Source organism: Pediculus humanus, genomic scaffold (assembly GCF_000006295.1).
Source record: "Pediculus humanus corporis 1103172108247 genomic scaffold, whole genome shotgun sequence".
Taxonomy (NCBI): domain Eukaryota; kingdom Metazoa; phylum Arthropoda; class Insecta; order Psocodea; family Pediculidae; genus Pediculus; species Pediculus humanus.
Window position 1 is genome coordinate 76,729 of NW_002987816.1, and position 21,420 is coordinate 98,148.

General features: G+C 24.8%; 7 protein-coding genes across 7 annotated transcripts; 3 read left to right on the forward strand and 4 right to left on the reverse strand.

The window, feature by feature from the left end:
* Positions 1-4,156: 4,156 nt before the first annotated feature.
* On the reverse strand, positions 4,157-7,561 carry Phum_PHUM462570 (uncharacterized protein; the record flags this gene model as incomplete). Its single annotated transcript, XM_002430042.1, has 10 exons — positions 4,157-4,202; positions 4,506-4,572; positions 4,699-4,831; positions 4,942-5,069; positions 5,158-5,294; positions 5,416-5,476; positions 6,179-6,250; positions 6,504-6,672; positions 6,877-7,103; positions 7,291-7,561. 10 exons carry the CDS (start codon positions 7,559-7,561, stop codon positions 4,157-4,159), a joined length of 1,311 nt encoding a protein of 436 aa, XP_002430087.1.
* Positions 7,562-8,143: 582 nt separating this feature from the next.
* Phum_PHUM462580 (uncharacterized protein) lies at positions 8,144-9,340 on the forward strand (the record flags this gene model as incomplete). Its single annotated transcript, XM_002430043.1, has 3 exons — positions 8,144-8,231; positions 8,355-9,063; positions 9,139-9,340. 3 exons carry the CDS (start codon positions 8,144-8,146, stop codon positions 9,338-9,340), a joined length of 999 nt encoding a protein of 332 aa, XP_002430088.1.
* Positions 9,341-9,651: 311 nt separating this feature from the next.
* Phum_PHUM462590 (Small nuclear ribonucleoprotein-associated protein B, putative) lies at positions 9,652-10,364 on the reverse strand (the record flags this gene model as incomplete). Its single annotated transcript, XM_002430044.1, has 2 exons — positions 9,652-9,674; positions 9,824-10,364. 2 exons carry the CDS (start codon positions 10,362-10,364, stop codon positions 9,652-9,654), a joined length of 564 nt encoding a protein of 187 aa, XP_002430089.1.
* An 890-nt stretch (positions 10,365-11,254) lies between these two features.
* On the reverse strand, positions 11,255-14,974 carry Phum_PHUM462600 (large neutral amino acids transporter, putative; the record flags this gene model as incomplete). Its single annotated transcript, XM_002430045.1, has 10 exons — positions 11,255-11,322; positions 11,402-11,494; positions 11,577-11,811; positions 12,073-12,273; positions 12,360-12,483; positions 13,352-13,493; positions 13,572-13,697; positions 13,976-14,293; positions 14,578-14,698; positions 14,966-14,974. 10 exons carry the CDS (start codon positions 14,972-14,974, stop codon positions 11,255-11,257), a joined length of 1,437 nt encoding a protein of 478 aa, XP_002430090.1.
* Positions 14,975-17,202: 2,228 nt separating this feature from the next.
* Phum_PHUM462610 (uncharacterized protein) lies at positions 17,203-18,311 on the forward strand (the record flags this gene model as incomplete). The annotated part of the gene is made up of 3 exons (XM_002430046.1): positions 17,203-17,445; positions 17,526-17,880; positions 18,058-18,311. The coding sequence occupies 3 exons, from the start codon at positions 17,203-17,205 to the stop codon at positions 18,309-18,311; spliced, it is 852 nt and encodes a 283-aa protein (XP_002430091.1).
* An 849-nt stretch (positions 18,312-19,160) lies between these two features.
* On the forward strand, positions 19,161-20,950 carry Phum_PHUM462620 (mitochondrial 50S ribosomal protein L10, putative; the record flags this gene model as incomplete). Its single annotated transcript, XM_002430047.1, has 6 exons — positions 19,161-19,166; positions 19,348-19,542; positions 19,630-19,740; positions 19,878-20,076; positions 20,449-20,610; positions 20,904-20,950. The coding sequence occupies 6 exons, from the start codon at positions 19,161-19,163 to the stop codon at positions 20,948-20,950; spliced, it is 720 nt and encodes a 239-aa protein (XP_002430092.1).
* A 10-nt stretch (positions 20,951-20,960) lies between these two features.
* Phum_PHUM462630 (uncharacterized protein) lies at positions 20,961-21,236 on the reverse strand (the record flags this gene model as incomplete). The annotated part of the gene is made up of 2 exons (XM_002430048.1): positions 20,961-21,071; positions 21,093-21,236. 2 exons carry the CDS (start codon positions 21,234-21,236, stop codon positions 20,961-20,963), a joined length of 255 nt encoding a protein of 84 aa, XP_002430093.1.
* Between the last annotated feature and the right edge of the window lie 184 nt (positions 21,237-21,420).

Below are 21,420 nucleotides of genomic sequence, written 5' to 3' on the forward strand. Positions count from 1 at the left end.
AAAAACACAAACAAAAAAAAAAAAAAAAAAAATATAAACCTCCTAAAACAACATTTAAACCTCCTAAAAGATAAGATTATCACATGATTGATATACTAAACAGATTTTTTTATGAACAATAAAAAAAAAATTCTACGTAAATTCGTAATTAAACAAAAAAAAAAGTAAATAAATAATAAAAATTATTATTATTATTATTATTATTAATAAAAAAAAAATCAAACGAGTTTTAAATGAGAAAAATCCTTATTAAAAAAATTTTCTTTTTTTCTTTCTCTCTCTCTCTCTCTCTCTCTCTCTCTTTTTGTTTATTGGGTAATAAATAAATCGAAACTGATCCGTTAAACGGGGGGGAGGAGAGGGGAGGGAAGGGGGAAAGGGGGGGGGGTGTGGAAAAAGAAACAAAATCATTATTGATAAGCACAGTTCATTAACCAAAATCTGTTAAAAATTAAGTCAGGAAAAACGTTAAAGTGCTAATAAAAAAAAAAAAGTGCTAAAAAAATTCTATTATTATTATTATTATTATTATTCGCATAGTTTTAGAAAAACTTTTTGAAATTCTATTTCGACCTTTATTATTATTATTATTAAATGCGTGCGAGTAAAATTAGGTACGGTTAAATAATTCGATATAATAATAATGATTTATAAAAGAAAAGAAAAAAAAATATTTTTTTTTTTTTTTTTGTCTGTCGATTATTAAAACCCTTGAAAGTGACGTAGAAGGAAAAAAAAAAAAAGGGATCTTGTGCGAACAACTGTATTTACAAATCAAATTAATGAAAAAAAAAAAAAAAAAAAATTAAAACACTTGTATATAAAAAAAAAAAAAAAAAAAAGGTTTTACTAACTAATATGGGATGATGAAACGCCATTTAGTTTTTCAAATCGATATAAAATTAAAACGGTGGGATTTGGACGAGGGGGGGAAGGAGGGGAAGGGGAAGGGGGGGATTCACGAAAAGGATAATAAAGAAGGACTAAAGACATTTAATTTTTATTTAACAAAAAAAAAAAAAAAAAAAAAGGGAAATTTATAATGTGAACAGACTATGAAAAGAATATAAAAGAACTACACAACGTTTTGTTTCTTTTAAACCTCCCCCTTTCCCCCTTCCCTCTCCCCCTTACCCCTACCCCTCTTTTTATTATATAAGAACTTTTTCGTCATGGAATGGACTTAATTTTAACCTTTTTGAGCTTTTTTAAAAAATTTATTCGATTCAATTTAATTGTTTTTACTAATTTTGAATGTTGTGACTGACTAACAAGATACTAAAACATTAACTGAACATAGAGTTCTATAATATCTATTTATCTTTAATTAACCATCATTACTAAATCTCAAAAAAATTTTCCACACACTAAAATTATCGAACATGCACCCAACCAATAATTAAATATAAACCAAAAAATATTTTCTGTAAGTTTTTTTTAAGGCATTTTAAATTGTGTTTTGAGGACAGAGTTCTTATGATTCACTAATTAGTTTATAATTTATAATTTTTTCACTAATGGGGGTAGTCCAACATTAGCTTTTTTTAAAATTGATAATGATGTGTCTCGATAATGAATCATGATGGCTTATTACAAGTAAGAAATAATTCATGAAATAAATACTAAATAAACTAAATTGAAAACTAATCATGGGCTAAAGTAATTCTATTTAAACAAATTATGTTAAATTTATTTTAATACAATTGAAATTTGTAGCTTTTGATGTAATAAATAGAATTTTGGTCGGGGTTAAATCCTCATGGATAAAATAAATGTAAGTTTTATGTGTACTCACATGTTATTAGTATAATAGGTAGAGCCAATTTAAGCAAACCTAATGATACATAATACCCTCCAATTGCCATTTTGCTGTTGATTCTCTCTCCCTTATCCTTAGTATTGATAAAAAATATTACCTGAAAAACAAATAAATCATTTTAAACACACCATATTGCCAAATTAAATGAATATGAAAAGCCACGATGAGTCCAATAAACTTTTTCCTTTTGACATGGCTTTATATAAACTTATTTTAAGGCTGTAATATTTTACCTTTTAAGAAAAGTAGTCAGTAGTCTAATTTAGGAATAAATAATTTCAAAAAAAAAACCATAAAATAATATGTAATCAGCTAAAATATTTGAAAAAAAAAAAATTTTATCATATGATAATTACCTAAGTAATAAAATTATTATTTTCCCACATGTAAATGTGTAACAATAATTATTTTTCATTTTAATTTTTTTTTATAAAATGTTACACTTTAATCAAAATACTATAAAAATCATATTTAATTAACTAACTAAGAAAAATAAAATGTCAAATTTTTATGTAAATAAACATTATACATGACACATTACCCCTCTGACTTATTCCTACGACTATTCAAATCATTGAGAAAATATTATAATATAAACGGCGATACGAACACAACATTTTTCCCGCGTAATCTAATTCCACGACAAAATTAAATTTTATATTATTTCATCATGCATTTCAAACGTTTCCCATATATTTCAATTGGAAATTATAAAAAATAAAGGCTGATTAAAATAAATGAATGTATTTTCAATCATAAGTTTGTAAAACTATTTATTAAATTAAAATTCCATTAATGATTGTGATACAATAAAAAAATAATAATAAACAACAATAAAATAATAAACAAAATATATTAATTTTTAAGCACAAAACATATTAATAATTTATTAATTTATTTATATAAAAAAATAAATATTAGTTAAATATTAAAACGACACACACACTTGCCCACCACTTCTTCTTTGGCTCTACTCTATAATATTTTAGTAAAAAAAAAAAAAACAAAAACAAAAAAAATACTTTGGCAATATCAATCACGTTTTGTTAAAATAATTATTATTATTATTATTATAATAACTACGAAAATTATGTCAGTCAGCGCGAAAAATTCTTAAATAAATATATAAAATAAAACTTACATAATTTTACTCATATTATTTAGGTTACATTTTTCAATTAACTTACTTTAATTATCATATAAAACTATTAACAAAAAAAATTTCCCCTTTTCCTTCCTCTTCCACTTCTCTCTTTTTTTAAGTAACAATATTTAATTTTAATAATAATTAAAGCACGTGGTTAATGTTTTTTTTTTTTTTTTTTTTTTTTTTTTGAAATATTTAAAACAATAAAAAAAGTATAAAAAAAATTTTTTCTTTGTTACAAAATTAATTCAATTTTTGGCATCTTCTTCTTCTTCTTACGTTATTTAGTAAAAAATATCGATTGTAATTAATAACAATAATTAACAATGAATAAATAGTCACAACAAAATAATAAAATATATATATATGTATATGTCACAATAATAATAATAATAAAACAAAATTATTAATAAATAAATATCATTCAAAATAAAAAAAATTTGTTCCGGGGCATTAAATCTCAACAATTTAGTAGTAATAATAATATAAGAGATTCTTTTTAATAAAAAAAATATACACATGTATGTACATACATACATAAATTACACGTGTATGTATGTATGTACATACATATATATTAAAACGAGAAATTTTTTTATTTATTTTTCTACTTAAATATATTAAACTAGAAAATTTTTTTTTTTTTTTTAATTAGGCACATATTATTATTGCTCATAGATAAGATTCTTTCTCAAGTATTAATTAATTAATTTATTTATTTATTTATTTATTTATTTTAAAATTAATTTTTTAAACGTGTCAGTCGGTCGATCGGTCCGTCCGTCCGTCGGGGTAAATATTATTAAAAAAATTAATTAATTAATTTTTTTTTTGTTAATTTAAGGCGTAACTTCTTTAACGGTTTTTATCGAAACCGCCGCCGCTGCCGCCGCCCCCGCTGCCGCCGCCCCCGCTGCCGCCGCCCCCGCCGCCGCCGCGTTTCCTCCTTCTTGAAATCTTCCTTTGAGATAACTTTTCGAATCGAACCATTTAATCGGAGGCTGAAAATTAAATTATTGATTTAAAATTAAAAATCCTCCATCTTGTTTTTTCCCATCATTTATGTTTATATATATATATATATATATTGACAACTTACGGTTTTCATTATGCTTGGAAATTCTTTCATTAACAACGCGTAATCTTCCGGATGTCTTCTGCTCAATGGAGAATCCGCAAGTGCTATTATTTCATCGTTGCTGTAAATTTTCCTCGGCGATTTTATCGTATTCGTATCTGTAATTATAGTAAATTCATAAATGACGACGCCATTTTTAAAATGCCGACATCATCAAGTGTCGACATTTTAAATGATCGATGAAATCGATATGAACAAAATGTAACTCACAATGATTATTAATTTAAAATTTGATCACTCAAACGTCGAAATACATTATTTTAATTTAATTTTAATGGAATTTTAATTAAAAAATATAAATGTAATTTTTTTTACCCGAATCTCCAATTTTCGTCGAGTCTTCGTCATTGTTATTAATCGAGGAATTATTTTTTATCGTCGTCGTAGCATTTTCTTGAAACGTCGACAAATCTTTTTCGGTGCATAATTTATCATTTTTAGGATTTGTCAAAAAATTATCAACGGATTCTTTAAACGATGAAAGTTTTATAAAGGGCGATAGTGAAAAATGACCTTAAAAAAAAAATATATACATATATGTATTAATAAAAAAACGTAAAAACGAACGAATTCCCCCCCCGCCCCCCGAGATACCTTGAAAATTTTCTTCATCGTTTTCATTAACGTAAGCCCCATCGAAATAATTTAAACCATCGTTATAACCACCCTGATATATTTGATCCCCGGATTCCGCTGAAAAATATTCGTCTAAAACTAGTTTAGCAATCTGTAAAGGTAAAAAATAAAAATAAAATCCCCATTTTTTTTTCCCCTACGTTTTATTACTATTATTATTATTATTATTATTATTATTTTGAATAAAATAAATGTACTTACAGTAACTAAATCCGGGTTCGTTCCTGTTATTTTTAATGTGTCGTCACCAATGGTTACCGTGTATTTATATTCGCCAATGGTTGCATCATTCGTTGAGAAACTGTGAAGCAATGTCGTTCGTTTCGAAACTGCACGTTAGAAATTTTACATAATATATATTATTTCGACAATATTATATATAATATATATATAAAAATGAAAGGGTTAAAAATTTACATTCGTTTAAACTCCCATTTTCGGATGTGTCGCTATTTAGTGATGAATTCGATCCGTGTTTTTCCTTATCTAATAATTCCGATCTGATGGGAGATGCATTTCTATTAATCGTTTCTTCCATCAGCTGTTTCGCATAACTGAAAAAATCATTATTATAAAAAAAAAAATTAAATTATGTAAAATTTCTATCAAAATAAAACACTAATAATAATAATAATAATAATAGTGGTAACTCATGGTTTCTTATTTCTTACTCACTTGATTTTTTCTGCGGATGGTCCCGTTATTTGCACTAGCCTTTCTTTTGTTCCGGGTGTCACTAAAAAAAAAAAAATTAATTGAACTCATTATTTATTTTTATTAAAGATTACAAGAAAAATCAAGTTAATAATAAAAGGGTTAACCATTTTATTCAAATTAACACTTTAACATGATTTAATATTGAAAAAATTAAGGTGATTTTTAAAACTAAAAGGTCCCAATACTGTTCAATACGATAAGAATTTATATAACATTTTTAAGAGGTTATTAAATTTCATTTCGATTAATTTAAGCAATGTTTAAATTGTTATAACGTTCATAAATGTTTGTTTTAAACAACTCAATAACTATCTTCACAAATATTAAAAAAAAAAACACCACAAATTATGCATTCGATAAGTTCATTTCATGATGCAATTTTATATTATTATTGGTAGTCGAAAAACTAAAAATTAAAGAATTTGATGAAAAACAACTGAAAAAGTAAAAACAAAATAGTTTAATATGTGAAGTTAAAGAAGAAAATGTAGGACTGGAGGATTAATATTAATTAATATTGTTTATTGGCAATTTTATGCAATTCATTTTTGAAAACTTTCAATATTGAATTTATATACAAATTAATAAAAGCAAAAATGCATGCTGTATTATGAAATCAAATTCTCTTAATTTAAAAAGCAATTTTACAGCAATTTTTTTTTTTTTGTTATCTTGATCTTATATTTTACTAATGAATCAAAATATTATCTTATTTAATTACCTCTTTGAAATGAGATAACTGTTTCACTCAGTTCCTCTATAATATGCACTCTCCTACCTTTGATTCCCATAACTGCAATAATATCATTTTTAATTTTAAATTAACTTTGTATTAAATTTTAAAATAATAAGAGTACACTTTTTTTAAAATTTTTTTTCCGTAGCAGTCATATTGTATTGTAAAACGATTAGAACAGTATTACTACCTAAAAATTTTCTCGTTAAAAATTTTTTTTTTTATCGTAACGAATCTTAAAATTAAAAAAAAAAAAAAAGAAAAAAAAAAAAAATAGTTTGTAATAATTTTGATTGAAATTAATTATTACCTTTTCCTGAATCTGAATTTCTTATAACAACTTCAAAAGTGTAGAAATCTTTTCCAGAAATTTTTGTAGGAATTGCATACTTGCCGGATGATTTTACAAGCTCTCCAGGACCGAGTAATAGATGTTGAGGAGCATTTGTATTTGCAGTAGTATTTGAAACTGGAGTGTTCTAAATATAAATGAAACTATTATGTATTTCTCTTAAGTTTGTTTTTCTTACAGCAAAATTAAAACAGGCAGTTATAATAATAATGAAAGGTATAACTTAGCATTGAAATTATTAAGGATTATTTTAGAAATTGTGTTCAGAGGATATTGACAATGATGAGATTAAAATAAGCAAAAAAAAAAAAAAAACAAGACAGTACTTAACCTGAAAAGCACTAGCACTACTTAAGCTAAAATTATCTGAAGATGATAGAGAAACTAAATCAAAATCGGGATGGTTGTATTTATGTTTATAGTAAGATGCATTATCTGGTGTGACCCACTGCATGGCTCTGAGTTCAATTATTTCCAATAGACAAAGTCTGGATTTGTAATCTAAATTTTCATTTCTACAACCATTTCTAAATATAACAAATGCTCGATCCAGCTGATCTATAATAATAACAAAGTATAAAGTAAAATATTTTCCCAAAAAAAAAAAATTTTGTTTTCAAATATTGGCATGAATATTTAAGTTTATGTAGAACTTTACAGGTGACTTGGCAAGTATAAACTGATGAACCTTTTCAAAATGATTAAACTTGGTTTGAAACAAGAAATATCGTTTTAAAAAAATTACCTTTATATATAGCTTCAAGACACTCGCCGTATGCCTTTAACATTCCACTCAAAATTACAATATTGTTTTGTAAATTGATGTCAAACATTCCATTACTCATATTACTAGTAACTGCTTCGGTTAATAGCATTACTTCATCGAAAATATTCACGTTAGCAGCATCCGGAGTTGATCTTCTAGCTGGATTTGAAGCTTTTAATGGTCTTGGTTTTTGCAATTTTTTGACGGGTCTTAAAATCACACGACCCAACTGGCGTGCACTGGTCGACATTTTTTTTGAATTATATACTTGGGGTATTAAGTTTTAATATAATTGTAGAAACATCAGAACCTAAACGATAATTCTATAAATATTGTCACATTCACAAAAATTAATAAAAATAATAAGTGATAAGCACTTTTACCTTTTTCGACAGTGATATTTAATTGACAAGGATAAGGTAATGAAAATAATATACCAGTCGATTATTGCGAAGTCGAACTCGTTTTGACATTTGGCACATGCGCAAATTTATTCGAGTTGTGTCGTCAATTAAAATTAGATACATCGATGTGGGGATAATAAAAAAATGTTAAATTTAAATAACATTTTTTTTCAAAGATATCATAACAATATTTTATTGACAGTTCATACTTTTTTAACATTTGGAAAGAACTTACTAACCATATTCCTTTAATTTATCTTATAATATATCAATCTTAAAAAATTTTTTTAAATAAAGTCAATAAGTATTTTTTTGTGTGTTTGTTTACAACAAAAAAAAAAAATTAATTCAATTTTTTTAATCTGATAAAAAATACATAATTGATTGCAGTTAACATTTTGAACAATAAATAACAAGAAATTTTCATTATGCTGAGGAGTTCTAAAATATTTAATTCTAAAGGAAAATTTATTTTAAATAAAATTTATTTTAAAACCATCAAAAATCATAATGAAGGTAAGCAAGTATATTTACGTTTTAAAATTTAACTTCAAACTGCTTAAAAGTTTTCAGCTAACATATGCTTTAAGTCAAATTTTAGTAAATTTTTTCTAAACATCACCAATTCATTTTTTTAAGGTAAAGATTTGAAGTATCGTTTATTCTGTTCGTATAAAAACAAAACCGAGAACTTAGAAAATGAAAGTAATTCAAAACAGGAAGAAATAAATTTACCTCCCAACTTGGAACCTTTTGCTTTGAGCGAAAAGCTTGAATTTTCCCCTTTGAGAAACAGAGATTATAGTGGATCATATTTGTCTACGCATGATGCAAGTACAAATGTTAATTTAAAAGAAAATAATTCTTTCGAGTATTACGACTGCTCGGGTGCAATCAGTTTAAGTTCATCAATGCAAACAAATGTGCCTCACCCATTTACATCTAAAGGAACACCGACACATTTAAACATGCCAGGTGGTTTGTGGCAACAAAGGGAAAAGTATACATCTGGAGATTTGAATAAATTTCATCATGCAAACACTCAAAATTTAAGTTCTAATATCACTTCAACAAATATTCTAAGAAAAGAAAGGTTTGGACTACTTGGAAAAGAATCTAGATTGTATTCATCTAATTTCAATCCTAAAAAAAAACTTGATGATATAAGTAATGTTCCTATTGAGGGAAAAAAAATTGAAGTATTGGAGGACAATAATAAAGAATCAAATTGTTTATCGACAAAACAGAAAGTAAAAAATGCAATTAAAGAATATGGTTCAGTATTTTTAATCACTCACATAGGAATTTCACTAATTTCTTTGGGATGTTGTTACATGGCTATATCAAGGTTAATTTTTTTTGGATTTTTGATTAAAATTACGAGAGAAAAAACTTTTCTTATTTAAAAAAATTTTGTTTTTAGCGGGTTAGCAGAATCTGATTTTTTTAAGGATTGGGGAATGGATGATGGGGCTGCGATAGCAAGTCAGACGAGTGCAATGGTTTTAGCATATATACTTCATAAATCGACTGCTCCAGTAAGAGTTGGACTCAGTTTAATGATAGTACCTTTACTTGTAAAAAAATTTAGAAAAATTGGCTTTTTAAAAGTTACTAAATATTAGTTATTTAATTAATTGTGAGTTTGACATTCCGTATGTATCACTTTTTCAGGAAGTATATTAAATTAATTTAATTTTTCTTAATTTATAATATTCTATTATTAATTTATGTCAAATAAAAAAAAATTAATTAAAGATTATTTAATTCATTTTTATAAAAAAATTTTAATTACTTGTATTCAAGTGTACTGTAAAAGTATTGACAGTTTATAAAATTATCACTTTTTATAATAAAAGTAACTATTTTTATGTAAAAAAAAAAAAAAAAACAGGAGGAGAATGGATTGAATAAGAGTTGTATGAGCTTAATTCTTTTAATATCTAGGAGGTGGATGCCCTGAAAAAAAATTAAAAACTTTTAGCTTTAAATGATTTTTGTAAATTATGGAAAATTAATTAATTTAACATTTGGGTAATAATTGGAAACATTTCCGAACATTTTTCAGATAATTACACTCAAATTTGCATTATTTTTTGTTTACTTACCAATTGGTGGTCCTCCTCTTCCAATGCCTGGTGCCATGCCCATCATTCCAGGTGGAGGTCCCATCATTGGACCAGGGGGGCCACGAACTGGACCAGGACCCGGTGGTCGTAAATGTGGAGGAGCTGCCATTTGACCCTGACCAGGTGTCATTACTTGTTGTGATGGCCCACCAACCCCTCTAACAGGTCCTTGTAATCCTGCTGGAATAATCTGTCCCATTGGTAAACCTCTTCCTGCTGCTTTGCCAATACCAGGTCCTGGTCCGGCACCTGGTATAGGAACTCTAGGTAAACCTTCTTCAGGAGGTGGGGGTCCTTCTACTGTTAATGATACTATATTTTGACCTCTTAATAGTACAAATCCTAATGACCTTTTTTCATCTCTTTCTGCTTCTTTAGAATTTTTTGGTTTGGTCCTACGAAATTCTTCACAATCTCCAAGTATAAGATTCATATGTTTGTCAAAAGCTTTAAAAGTTCCTATAAATGTTCTTGAATCCTGAAGTGTGATACGGATTCTATAATTTATGTGCTGTAACATTTTATTATTCTTACTTATAGTCTGCAAAAAAAAAATAAATAAATAAATAAATAAATATAGTATTTTTTTACATAAGTATGTACATTAAGTAAATAATTCAAAACCCGGCAAAATAGGATGACGATATTAAACTCATTTTAATGCTTAGGTTTTTACAAAAAAAATTTATTCGATAATTTTTTTTCTTTTTTTCACTAATACAAACCATTTTTGTTTTTTTGCTTTGTACGTAATCAATAGAAAAAATTTATTTGCTAATTAAAATAAACTACGATGATATCGTTCGCTTTCCTAACCAAAGTTTACGTTTGTTAGAACCGTTTTGCAAAATGGCGACAATTTTGTAGTGACGCTCGTTAACATATCTCATCATCAAATTTTAAATTTCCTTTTTTTTTCTAAAAACTATCATTAAAAAAAAAAAACGGAATCATTCCTCGTGCATAAAATTAATTGTTTTTTTGTAAATTATTTTCCCTTTCGAATTTAAACCACGTATATTAATAGGAAATAAAACAAAGTTTAAACATATATATTATTTTCCTGAATTTTTTCTAAATTAAGTTTTCTCAATTATTTATTAATCAATATTAAATTTTTGTCATGTTATTTTTAATTAAAACAAAAGAATTCTTTTTTTTTTTAATAAATAAACTTTATTTAATTTATAATAAAAATTTACAAATTTAAAAAAATAAACAAATAAATAAGATGTATGGAGTCATATATAATGCATTGTATAATACAAAAATGTATAACGAAAATTAAAATCCATTTTAAATCGCAGCAAAGTTAAAATTTAAAAACAAAAAAAAATTTAATCCAAATTATTAAAAGCTTTTCTTTTTATTTTACGCATCGATTGCAAATTTATTTTAATGTCAAATTTATTATAAATCTTCTTTTTTATTAACAGGAACAACTTGAAATGTTTTTTGAATGAGTAACGTAGTCTTCTCTGAAAAACAAAAAAAAAATAATATAATTTAGGAAAATAATTAAAAGGATTGCAAATATGGTTAAAATTATTCAATTACGATTAAATTTGTTAATCCATTTCGGTTTCGATTGCCAAGCAACGGTTACATAATAAACTGGAATACTGGAAAGTGTGATGGCCATGCCAATAACTGATAATCAAAAAAAAAAATAAATAAATAATTTTAACTGTTCGATCGATTTATACTTTATGAATTAAAAATGTCAACGAACCTGTATTCAATGGTTTTTTAATTATAGGCACGACAGTTAGAAAAATACAACATAATAAAAATATTACGGGAATGGCAACGTTAACTTTGACGGGACGTGAAGCTTGAGGTTTTTTATATCTGAGCCATAATAATCCAGCAATGCTAGCAGCAACCGATAGCCAAAGAATTTGACTGAAGTAATCGATAAGAACGAAGACGTCACTCGATATTAACATAATCAATGACAACGCACACTAAAAAAAAAAAAAAAAACAAAAAAAAATTTTTTTTCCCCCTTTTATATAATCATCCCCCTTTTTTTCACTCCTTTGTGTTGGCTAAGATTTATGTTTTTCAACGAGCAGCTGTGCCTTTAAAAAGTTTCCAAAATGTTAACTATATATATATTTTAATTTAATGCGTAACGAGACATTATCATTTTCCAGGGGGGGGAGGGGGGTGGAAATCGAAAAAAATTTAACCTCCAAGTTTTTATCATTATTGTTTTTTAATACCGTGAATAAAAGTGAGGGAACGGGAGTCATTCTTTTGTGATGAATAAATGCAAAAACTTTTGGTAATTGTGATTCTTCAGCACCGATAAAAAATAATCTTGCAGATGTAAAAAGTATGCCATTAACTCCTCCGAATGTTGATAGTGCCACGAAAATCGGAACGCACCATTTAAAACTTCCAAACATTTTGTTTCCGAAAGTCTGAAAATTCAAGTTAAAAGTTAAAAAAAAAAAAAAAAAAAAAATTTTTAAGGTTTAAGGTTTAAGGTTTTTGTTGTGATATTTACCACAGCAACTGCCGAAGATTCGAGCATTTCAGATGGTGGTATAACTGCAAAATAAGCTAAATTTGCGGCAACGTAAACCAAAGTAACAATCGGCATAGCGATCCATATGGCTCTTGGTAAATTTCTAAAAATTAATTCAAACACAAAATTTAAATTTTAACCAATCCACCTCCTCCATATTTTTTTCCTATTTCTATAAAATAACACAAAAAAATTTTCATCATATTTTTAACATTTGACATCTTCATTTCAATATTATTATTATTATTATTATTATTATTATTATTAATTCTCATTTAAAATACAACCTTGAACTGTTTAAGCGTAAATTATTAAATGTTTTCGATAAATTCTTTCATGTATAAAAATTTAATAAAATTAATTCTAAATTAAAATATCGAATTTAAAATAAAAATAATAATAATAATAATAATTGTAATAATAGTATCGAAAAAGAAGATCGATAACAATCCTTTCTTTCAAAAGCAAAAAAGTAAATCTGTTAAAAGATAAAAAAAAAAAAGTCATGTTTTATTAATGGATTTCTATTTGAGAAAATTGAATGAAATTTTATCGTTGAATTTTCACTGTGAAAAGATTTTCACAATTTTCTTTTCTGAAAAAAAAAAAAAAAAAAAGGAAAATGTATGTTCTCATCACGCGTCATTTACACTTATTAAATCTATTATAATTTATTTTAAATTTTTAATTTATAATAAATACAACATTGATTGAGAAAGGGAGTTTTTACCTTTAACTTTATTCAAGTTTTATCTTTTCGTAAAAATCTTCTTCTAATAATAATAATAATAATAAAAATGTTGATTTTGATATTTGTCAAAACGTGATTCAATTACCTTCGTTTAATTTAACATTTCAACTTTGAGTTTCTCTTTTCTTTTCTTTTCTTTTTCTTTTTCTTTAATATAAAATTTGTGTTTATGGATTTTTTGTTAACTTTTTACTGTCGTTTTTTTTTTTTATAAACTTACTTGTAAGGATCTTGTAATTCTTCTGTTACAAAATTAAGAAAATTCCATCCGCCAAATGCAAAAAGACCAGAATAAAAAGCTAAAGCAACATCGGCAGCGTTAAAATTTCCTTCAAATGAATTTTCAAAATTTGTTACATCTCCTAAAATAATAATAATAATAATTTTTATAAAATGTTCTTTTTGTTAAATTGTAATAATAATAATAATAATATAAAAACCTTTTATTATTTGAACGAATCCTGTTACGATTATAATTATTAATGAAATTAATTTTGCTGCTGTAAATAATGTTTGAACTCTCATTGCCAATCGAACGCTGTAGCAATTAATAGCAGTTAAAGCGCCTAAAAAAAAAAAAAAATAATAATTTTTTTTTCTTTTATTTTAAATCGAAAAAAAAAGGATTTTTGATTTGTTTGTTTGTTTGTTTGTTTGTTTTGATTAATATTGTAACATCTTTTACTTTGTCAAAAATTTTCCATTCATTGATTTTAAGTAATTTAACCTTCAGGAATTTTTAAAATACATTCTGTGTAAATTAAAAAAAATTTGCATCACGCAAAATAATTAGGTGATGCAATTAATTTTTTTTTTTTTTTTGTTTTTTTGTCATTATACTCACACAAGCAAAGAGCAGCTAAAATTCTTATGGCATTTTCCGGAGGTTCGCAATCCGTGAAAAATGGTTTTGATGCGTAATGTGCAAAAGATAGAGCAACGATTGCTTGAGTTGTCGGCCTTAAAATAAGCAACGTGACCCATAGTAAAATAAATGCGGGTAAAGGACCGAAAGCTTCGAGAATATAAGCGTAATCACCACCTGAACGTGTAATTAGTGTACCTAATTCACCGTAACATAATGCACCTAAGGTTGAAAACACTCCGGATAGCATCCATATAACAATAGAATATCCAACTGATTTAACACTGATAAAAACCCCTAAAAAAAAAAAAAATTTGACCACTTTTAATTACATGTACGATAAACTAAAATTTTTTATGATAAAATCAATCATCATTTTTTTTTTAAGCTTAATCATAAACGTTATAAGTTTACTAAACAAAATAAATGTAAATTCATTTTATGATACATTTTAATATTATAAACAAAATGGCGGCTACTACTACTACTACTACTACAGCAAATAAATTAATCAAATATGTGTTGGGTTGATTATTTGAATGGATATCACTTGGCCAAATGAAATAAAATAAAAATTTTACCAGTTGGTGCAATAAAAATACCAGAGCCAATAATTGTTCCGATAATAAGTGCAACACCATCAAAAAGTGTAATTTTTCTTTTTAATCTAATTTCATTATCTGCATTTTCACTCATTTTTATCTAAATTAAAATAAAAAATTATTTTTGCAGTTATAATAAAGTTTAATTTAAAAAACAATGATAAATAATGCAATCGTTAATTTTTTTTTTTATGTAATAAAATACTTTTATAATTTAAGAGTCTCTCAAAAATATTTCGTAACGGTTTTTTTTTTTTTTTGAATCGAGAAAGGAATGTCGCGACTATGATAACTATTAGTTTACAAACGATTGATTGTTTTTTAAAAAAAAAAATTACCGTTTGATTTTTCCAGACAATATTATTACTTGAAACATATTTATTTTAATTTCATTTTATATAAACATTAATCAAAAAAACATTTATATGAATCATATTTTAAAAAAAACATCGAATTAATTTTTTTTTTTTTTTTTTAAACTGAAACCAAAGTTGACGCGCACCGCCCTCGAAAGATTTGCAAAAAACGACTGAATTGGAAATTCAATTCAAAAAAAATCTACTCCTGCCACTTCAATTTGGCGCAGGCTCAGTTTAATTGAAAAGCGCATGCGCCATTTTTTTCTTTTCTTACACCATACAACAAACTATAACATTTTTTTTTTTTTTCATTTAATAAATAACGAATTGAAAATATATATTTTAGAAAATTAATAAACGATGACTTTTCGTTTGAATAAATCTTATATTTCGTTTGTGTATTCCAAATACATGAATATCAAAAACATTTAATTAAAATAATTAAAAAATTAAATTTGGTCGTCGTTGCTTGCTTACTTAAATCAATCTCATCCGACATATTTAATTTTAAACAAATGCCATTTCAATACTTTGATTAATGATTGATCGTGTTTAAATTGCAATATTAAAATCATTTAAATTGTATCGAGGTCATTTAATATGAAATATTTTTTATAATTAACTCGGTATCAACAAATAAATTTGATTTCTGTTTAAAAAAAAAAAAAAAAACAAATTTTCTTATGAATAGATTTCTAATTGTATTTGTTAAGGAAAAAAAAATTTTTCTATTTATTCCAAACGTTTGAATTAAAAAAATGATTTATTATAATGAAAAATGTTTACAATGATATCTTACAGCGTATAAAAAGATGAAAAATCATTAATAAAATATAAAATTATGATTTATTGCTAAATCAGCTAATTGTAAAAACTAAAAATTACAAATGCTAATCAGGCAAAAAAAAAAAAGCTATAATGATTTCTATTTATTTCTTTTTGAAATTTATGTATAAATGAATTATTAAATTAAATTATATATATTCATATAATATATTAATATAATACTATGTACAGTTTGTACTTAAATATGTAGGAAAATTAATATTTAAGTTAAACTTATTAAAAATCCCAATAAATCTTTTAAAAAAAAAAAATGGCGGGCGGAAATTGTGATTGTTTGAAGAAAAAAAAATTAAAATAGTATATTACTTAATCCCACCTCCGAAATAATATGCTGACATCTTTAACAAATAATGGTCACCTAAAAAAAAAAAAAATATCCACCATCTTGAAAACAAAAAAAAAACTTTTTTCTATTTCCATGTTTAGTTGTGCCATTAATTGAAATTAATTTTTTTTTTTTTTTTTTTTTTTTTAAAATGTGTAAATTTGAATAAAATTAATTTTAAATAACTTATGTGTAACTTATAAAAAATCTATAATATTTAAAAAAATTTATATAAAAAATATTTTAATGACTGATGTGATCAATTCCGAATATGTTTTATTTAACAAAAAACAATTTATTAAATTTAAATGGTAAAAAAAAAAAAATTATTTAAAAAAAAACAAAATATGGTAAAAAATCCTTTTTTTTTTTTTTTTTGAAAAAAAAATAAAATAAAAACAAACCGTACTCATTATTATTATTATTATTATTATTAAATGCTAGAAATAAATGAGCTTTTTATATGTATGTAGGCGATGTATACCCCTGCTGAGGTAATATTTTTTTTTTTTTTAAAAAACTCAAGTTGGGGGGGCCTCTTATTTCTTTAACTACTCTGATTTGGTTTAAATGTAATAATAATAATAAAAAAAAAAAACGTTTCATCAAATAAATTTTTAATTATTTTATATATTTTTAAAAAAAAAATAAAATGGTGTTGGTGCGCGTTGTGTCATGATTATAAAAAAAAAATAATTTTATTATTTATTAATTGGATATTACATTTGATAGGTATGTGTTGGATGAGATGTACATAAAAAAATATATATATAATCCGTTAATGAATAATTTTTATTTATAATAAATTGTGAAAAAATTATTATTGTGAATTATCTAATTATATATATTAAAAAATTATTTTTTAACTTGTTTCAAATATTATGTCATCATAGATGGTTTTAAATTTTACAGTAAAATATGAAAATTTTACTAGGTATTTGATTGTATGGGAAAAAAATACATAAACTATGTAAAAAACTGTTCAAATAATTTTTTTAAAAAAATGTTTTACGTTTTTCTTTTTAAATTGTAATAAAATAATAATAATTTTTTTTTTTTTTTTGGATTTTTAAGATGGCGCATAATATAGAGAGTGATAAAGGTGATTTGAATAAAATAAATAAATTTAATGGGAGAATACTTAGAAATAGACAATATAAAAGACCTTTACTGGATCCGAGGCCGACAAAACGATTATTTACACCAGAAATAAAAAGACATCTTAAAAGTTGGCTTGTCAGAAGGAGAGAAAATCCTTATCCCAATAGGGAAGAAAAAATTGAATTGGCTGCACAAACGGGTTTGACCTATATTCAGGTATGATATATTTGTCTGAGACGGTTTGTTATTATTATTAAAAACTAAATGATTGATAAAATTCAATTTCTTATTTTCAGATATGTAATTGGTTTGCAAATTGGAGAAGAAAGTTAAAAAATTCAGGGAAGAATATAAATAAATTCACGTGGAGTAATTTGATAAAAAGTTATAACGATCAAGCAATGGGCAACGTTGAACATTTAAGCATAAGTTCAAACGATAGCATATGGGACGAAACGGATATTGATAAATCAGATAAAAATCAAATAAAACGTTATTTACCCGATAATGACTATCCAGATGATTGTCCGACATTTTTTCGTGTCGGAGTGAAAAATAATATTAATAATTGTAATTTATCATGTTTTTCAAAACCGGAACAAACGAACAAGTCTGATTATCTTCCACAGTGTTTTCAAATAAGTTCGACAAGTGATTTTTTATTAAAACCTCCAAAAATAAACGATAATTCAAATAAAAAAACAAATTATTTAAAAAAATCGCGACAATTGAATAAAAAATTTAATGACACGACAAAAAAACATTTCAACAAACCTGTTCGCGACAAAAATTGGAATTATAAAAAAATGATTAATGATGTGAATACAGGCACCGATCAAAAAAATATATTACGTACGAATAATAAATGTCGGTTGGGTAATAATAATTCTTCATTGTTGACAAAATGGAAAAAAAGTGCCGCTCTTTTTCAACCTAATAAAAAAAAATATTCCACCGTTGAATTTATACAAAAAAAATCTAACGGTTTTTTAATTAAATTTGATCATTTTCACGGTAGGGAAGAACTTGACGCAGCAGAAGCTTTAACGTTTTTATCGAGAGCGTCATCAAATAATTTGTAAAAATCAAATATTTCTTTCAAAAAACAAAAAAAAAGACTTGTTTTTGTTTAAATAAATAAATAATAATAATAATAATAATTTTTTGCTCATAAATTAAACTTTATTTAATATAACAATTATTTGTTTTGCATAATAAATTTGTTTTGTAATAAAATGCATTTACACAATTGAAAAACTTTTATGTATGTTTTGTTATAAAAAACTTTTTCTACAACATCCTTTTTTTTCAGGTGCTGATTTATTATTAATTGTACGTAATTTAATATAATTTCAATTAAGTTTTGTTTTTACCTAATATAAATTATCTCGTTGAAATACTCACGTAAAAATATTTAAAAATCTAAATGACCGTTTTACGTTTTTATAACTGTTATTAATCCGCCATTTTAAATTAATAAGCTATAATAAGCTCATAAGAAGATTGGCAAAAAAATTTTTTCGATTTTAAATTTTCATTGTTAAAGATTAGGATTAAAAATATATAGTAAGTCACTAACAGTAAATTTTTTTTTTTTTTAAATCGAATGAAATGATGTTTTCTATGGTCGACATAAATAATAATTTTAGTTATTATGTTGGTCTGATTAATGACTGTTCAAAAAAAATTACTCCGAGTTTTTAATTATTTAAAATTTTTAAAATTAAATATATTTTTTATTGAATAAAAAAAAATTTGATTTGAAAATATGGACCATAGAGTAGCATCATGTTGCAAAGATTTACATTTATGTTTACAATACTGTCCCTGTTTATTAAGCCTAAAATAAATTTTTAGAATGTGTTCGTAGAATGTTAATTTTTATATATAATTTATTAATAATAACGAAACATAAAACTTAAAGGACTAAAATGAATGTGAATGTGCAAATGAAAAGTTGGTATTTTAAAATTATTATTTTTTTTCATATTACTAACCACTCACTTAAAAAAAAAAAAATTTAATGTACAAACCTATAGAAATTCATAAAAAACTTAATCTTGGAAACGTTTTCTCTTTTAAATCTTTATCAAATAATTTTTTTCAGGTTTATTTAAGGTTTTACGACAACCTCAGTTAAATTTTTTAAGATTAAAAAGTAAAATTAGAATAACTCAACCTAAGCCACTACATCATCAGAGAGATATTGTCGAGCATCTTTGTGTTCCCAAGTTAAATTTTCCACATAAAGTATATCCTTACCTTCCTCGATATGATAAATGTGAAGGAATGCAGATTAGAGAAAAAGAAGGGGTAATGTTAAAATGTTTTCTCAAATTCTGTTTGTTATAAGGAAAAATTGATAACACAATTTATAGTCTCCTCTATTTTTTTTTGCAGCCATCTCCTCTGGATGTTATTATGGGAAGGGAAGTTTTGGAAAAGTTTAACAATTCAAAACTCATAGCATTTTTTCAATTGAACAGTATGACTAAGGAAGAAACTTTCGATGTAAGTATAATAATTAAAAATTATGGTAGAATGAACATTGTACAAATGTAGAAATAAAAAGCAATGTACAATTTTCACTAAAAAATAATAACTTTGTAATAATAATAATAATTATGTTTTAATGTTTTTTTTCGCAGGCAGAAGTTCATTTAAAGAAAAATAAAATGAAGTTATACACTTTCGGCAAAGCAGTTATGAACTCGGCTCTAAGTGGCACTAATTACGAGCCGCTTCTTCAATTTTATTCTTCTTACACTGCTTTCGCTATTAGCGAAGAAGTAAATGTACACTCGTTAATAAACATTACACAAAAATTAAAAGGATTAGTACTTATAGGTAAGTTATCTGTAGAATTATAAAATTTAGAATTATTATATAAGAATATTAAAGGAAAAAAATTTGAAGCAAATGAATTAATTAAATAAAGAAAATAAATATTTATTTTTATTCAAAATTTTTTTACAGTTATACATTCATTTTAAATCATTATTATATTTTCTAAGCGATATATGTAAATAGGCAAAAAAAAAGGGGGGAGGGGGAAAAATTAACTTTTTTTAAAAAGTGTATTTAGTTTTTGATGACACACACTCGACCAATACATTTCATATATATACACATATATGTATACTTATATATACATAACAAATATATTTTTGAATAAATCAAAAATTTTAATATTTTTTTTTTTTTTTTTGTTTTTTACAGGTGCTCTTGTCAATAACACCAGGTTACTTGATGTTTCGGAAATAGAACGATTCGGAAAATATTCTGATTTAGATAGTGCCAGATGTAATCTCGTTAGTGCAATGAATAATGCAGCAAATAACTTAATTCATCAACTAAATTACCATCCGCAATCTTTATTAAGTTCCCTGAAACAAATTAATAATAAAAATAAATAAATAAAAGAACAGTTATGATTATTATTTTATAATTTTAGTTTTTAATTTATTTTATTTTTTTTTATCGATTGAAAATATTGATTGTGCTTTAATGTAAATCATTTAAATTGATTACCAACTACGAAAAAAAAAAAAAAAAAAATTTTTTACGTGTGAGAAAATACTTATTACACAATTTAGTTCAGGTATAATATCAGGTTGTGCTTATTACGATCCTTAAAATTAATATTTTATTAAAAAATAAATTATACATACTAGTTCCAAACCTGTCTATAGGTGTGTATAACAAAGATTTACACAAATGACTATTTACGTTTATGTTCTATTCGCCCGGGATAGACATGTTAATGCCTCAGCAGCTTCTAGAACATCTTTATCGTGTAATATTTCAACGGGTTTTTCTAAATCATCTTTTTTATTGTTGTTCTGTGATGATTCCGCCGGTACATGATTTTTTGTATTTGGTTGAAATAAAGCGGCACTTTTTTTCCACTTCATCAATACGTCCGAACTATTTTCCGATTTTTCACTCTCTGATGTCTCTTTTAATTGCGTCGGAGAATTAGGTGGAACTTTCATTCCTTCAGACATTTTATATAAACGAATAAATATAATGTCAATATCTTCTATATATATATCGATGATAACTAATTAAAATCTAATTGTAATTGTTTCATAAAATAATTTCATTTATTTGTGCACTCTTTTGTTTTACTTATAGAGTAATTTTCGAGAACAATTTAAATTTAAATTTGTTTATTATTTACGACTAATG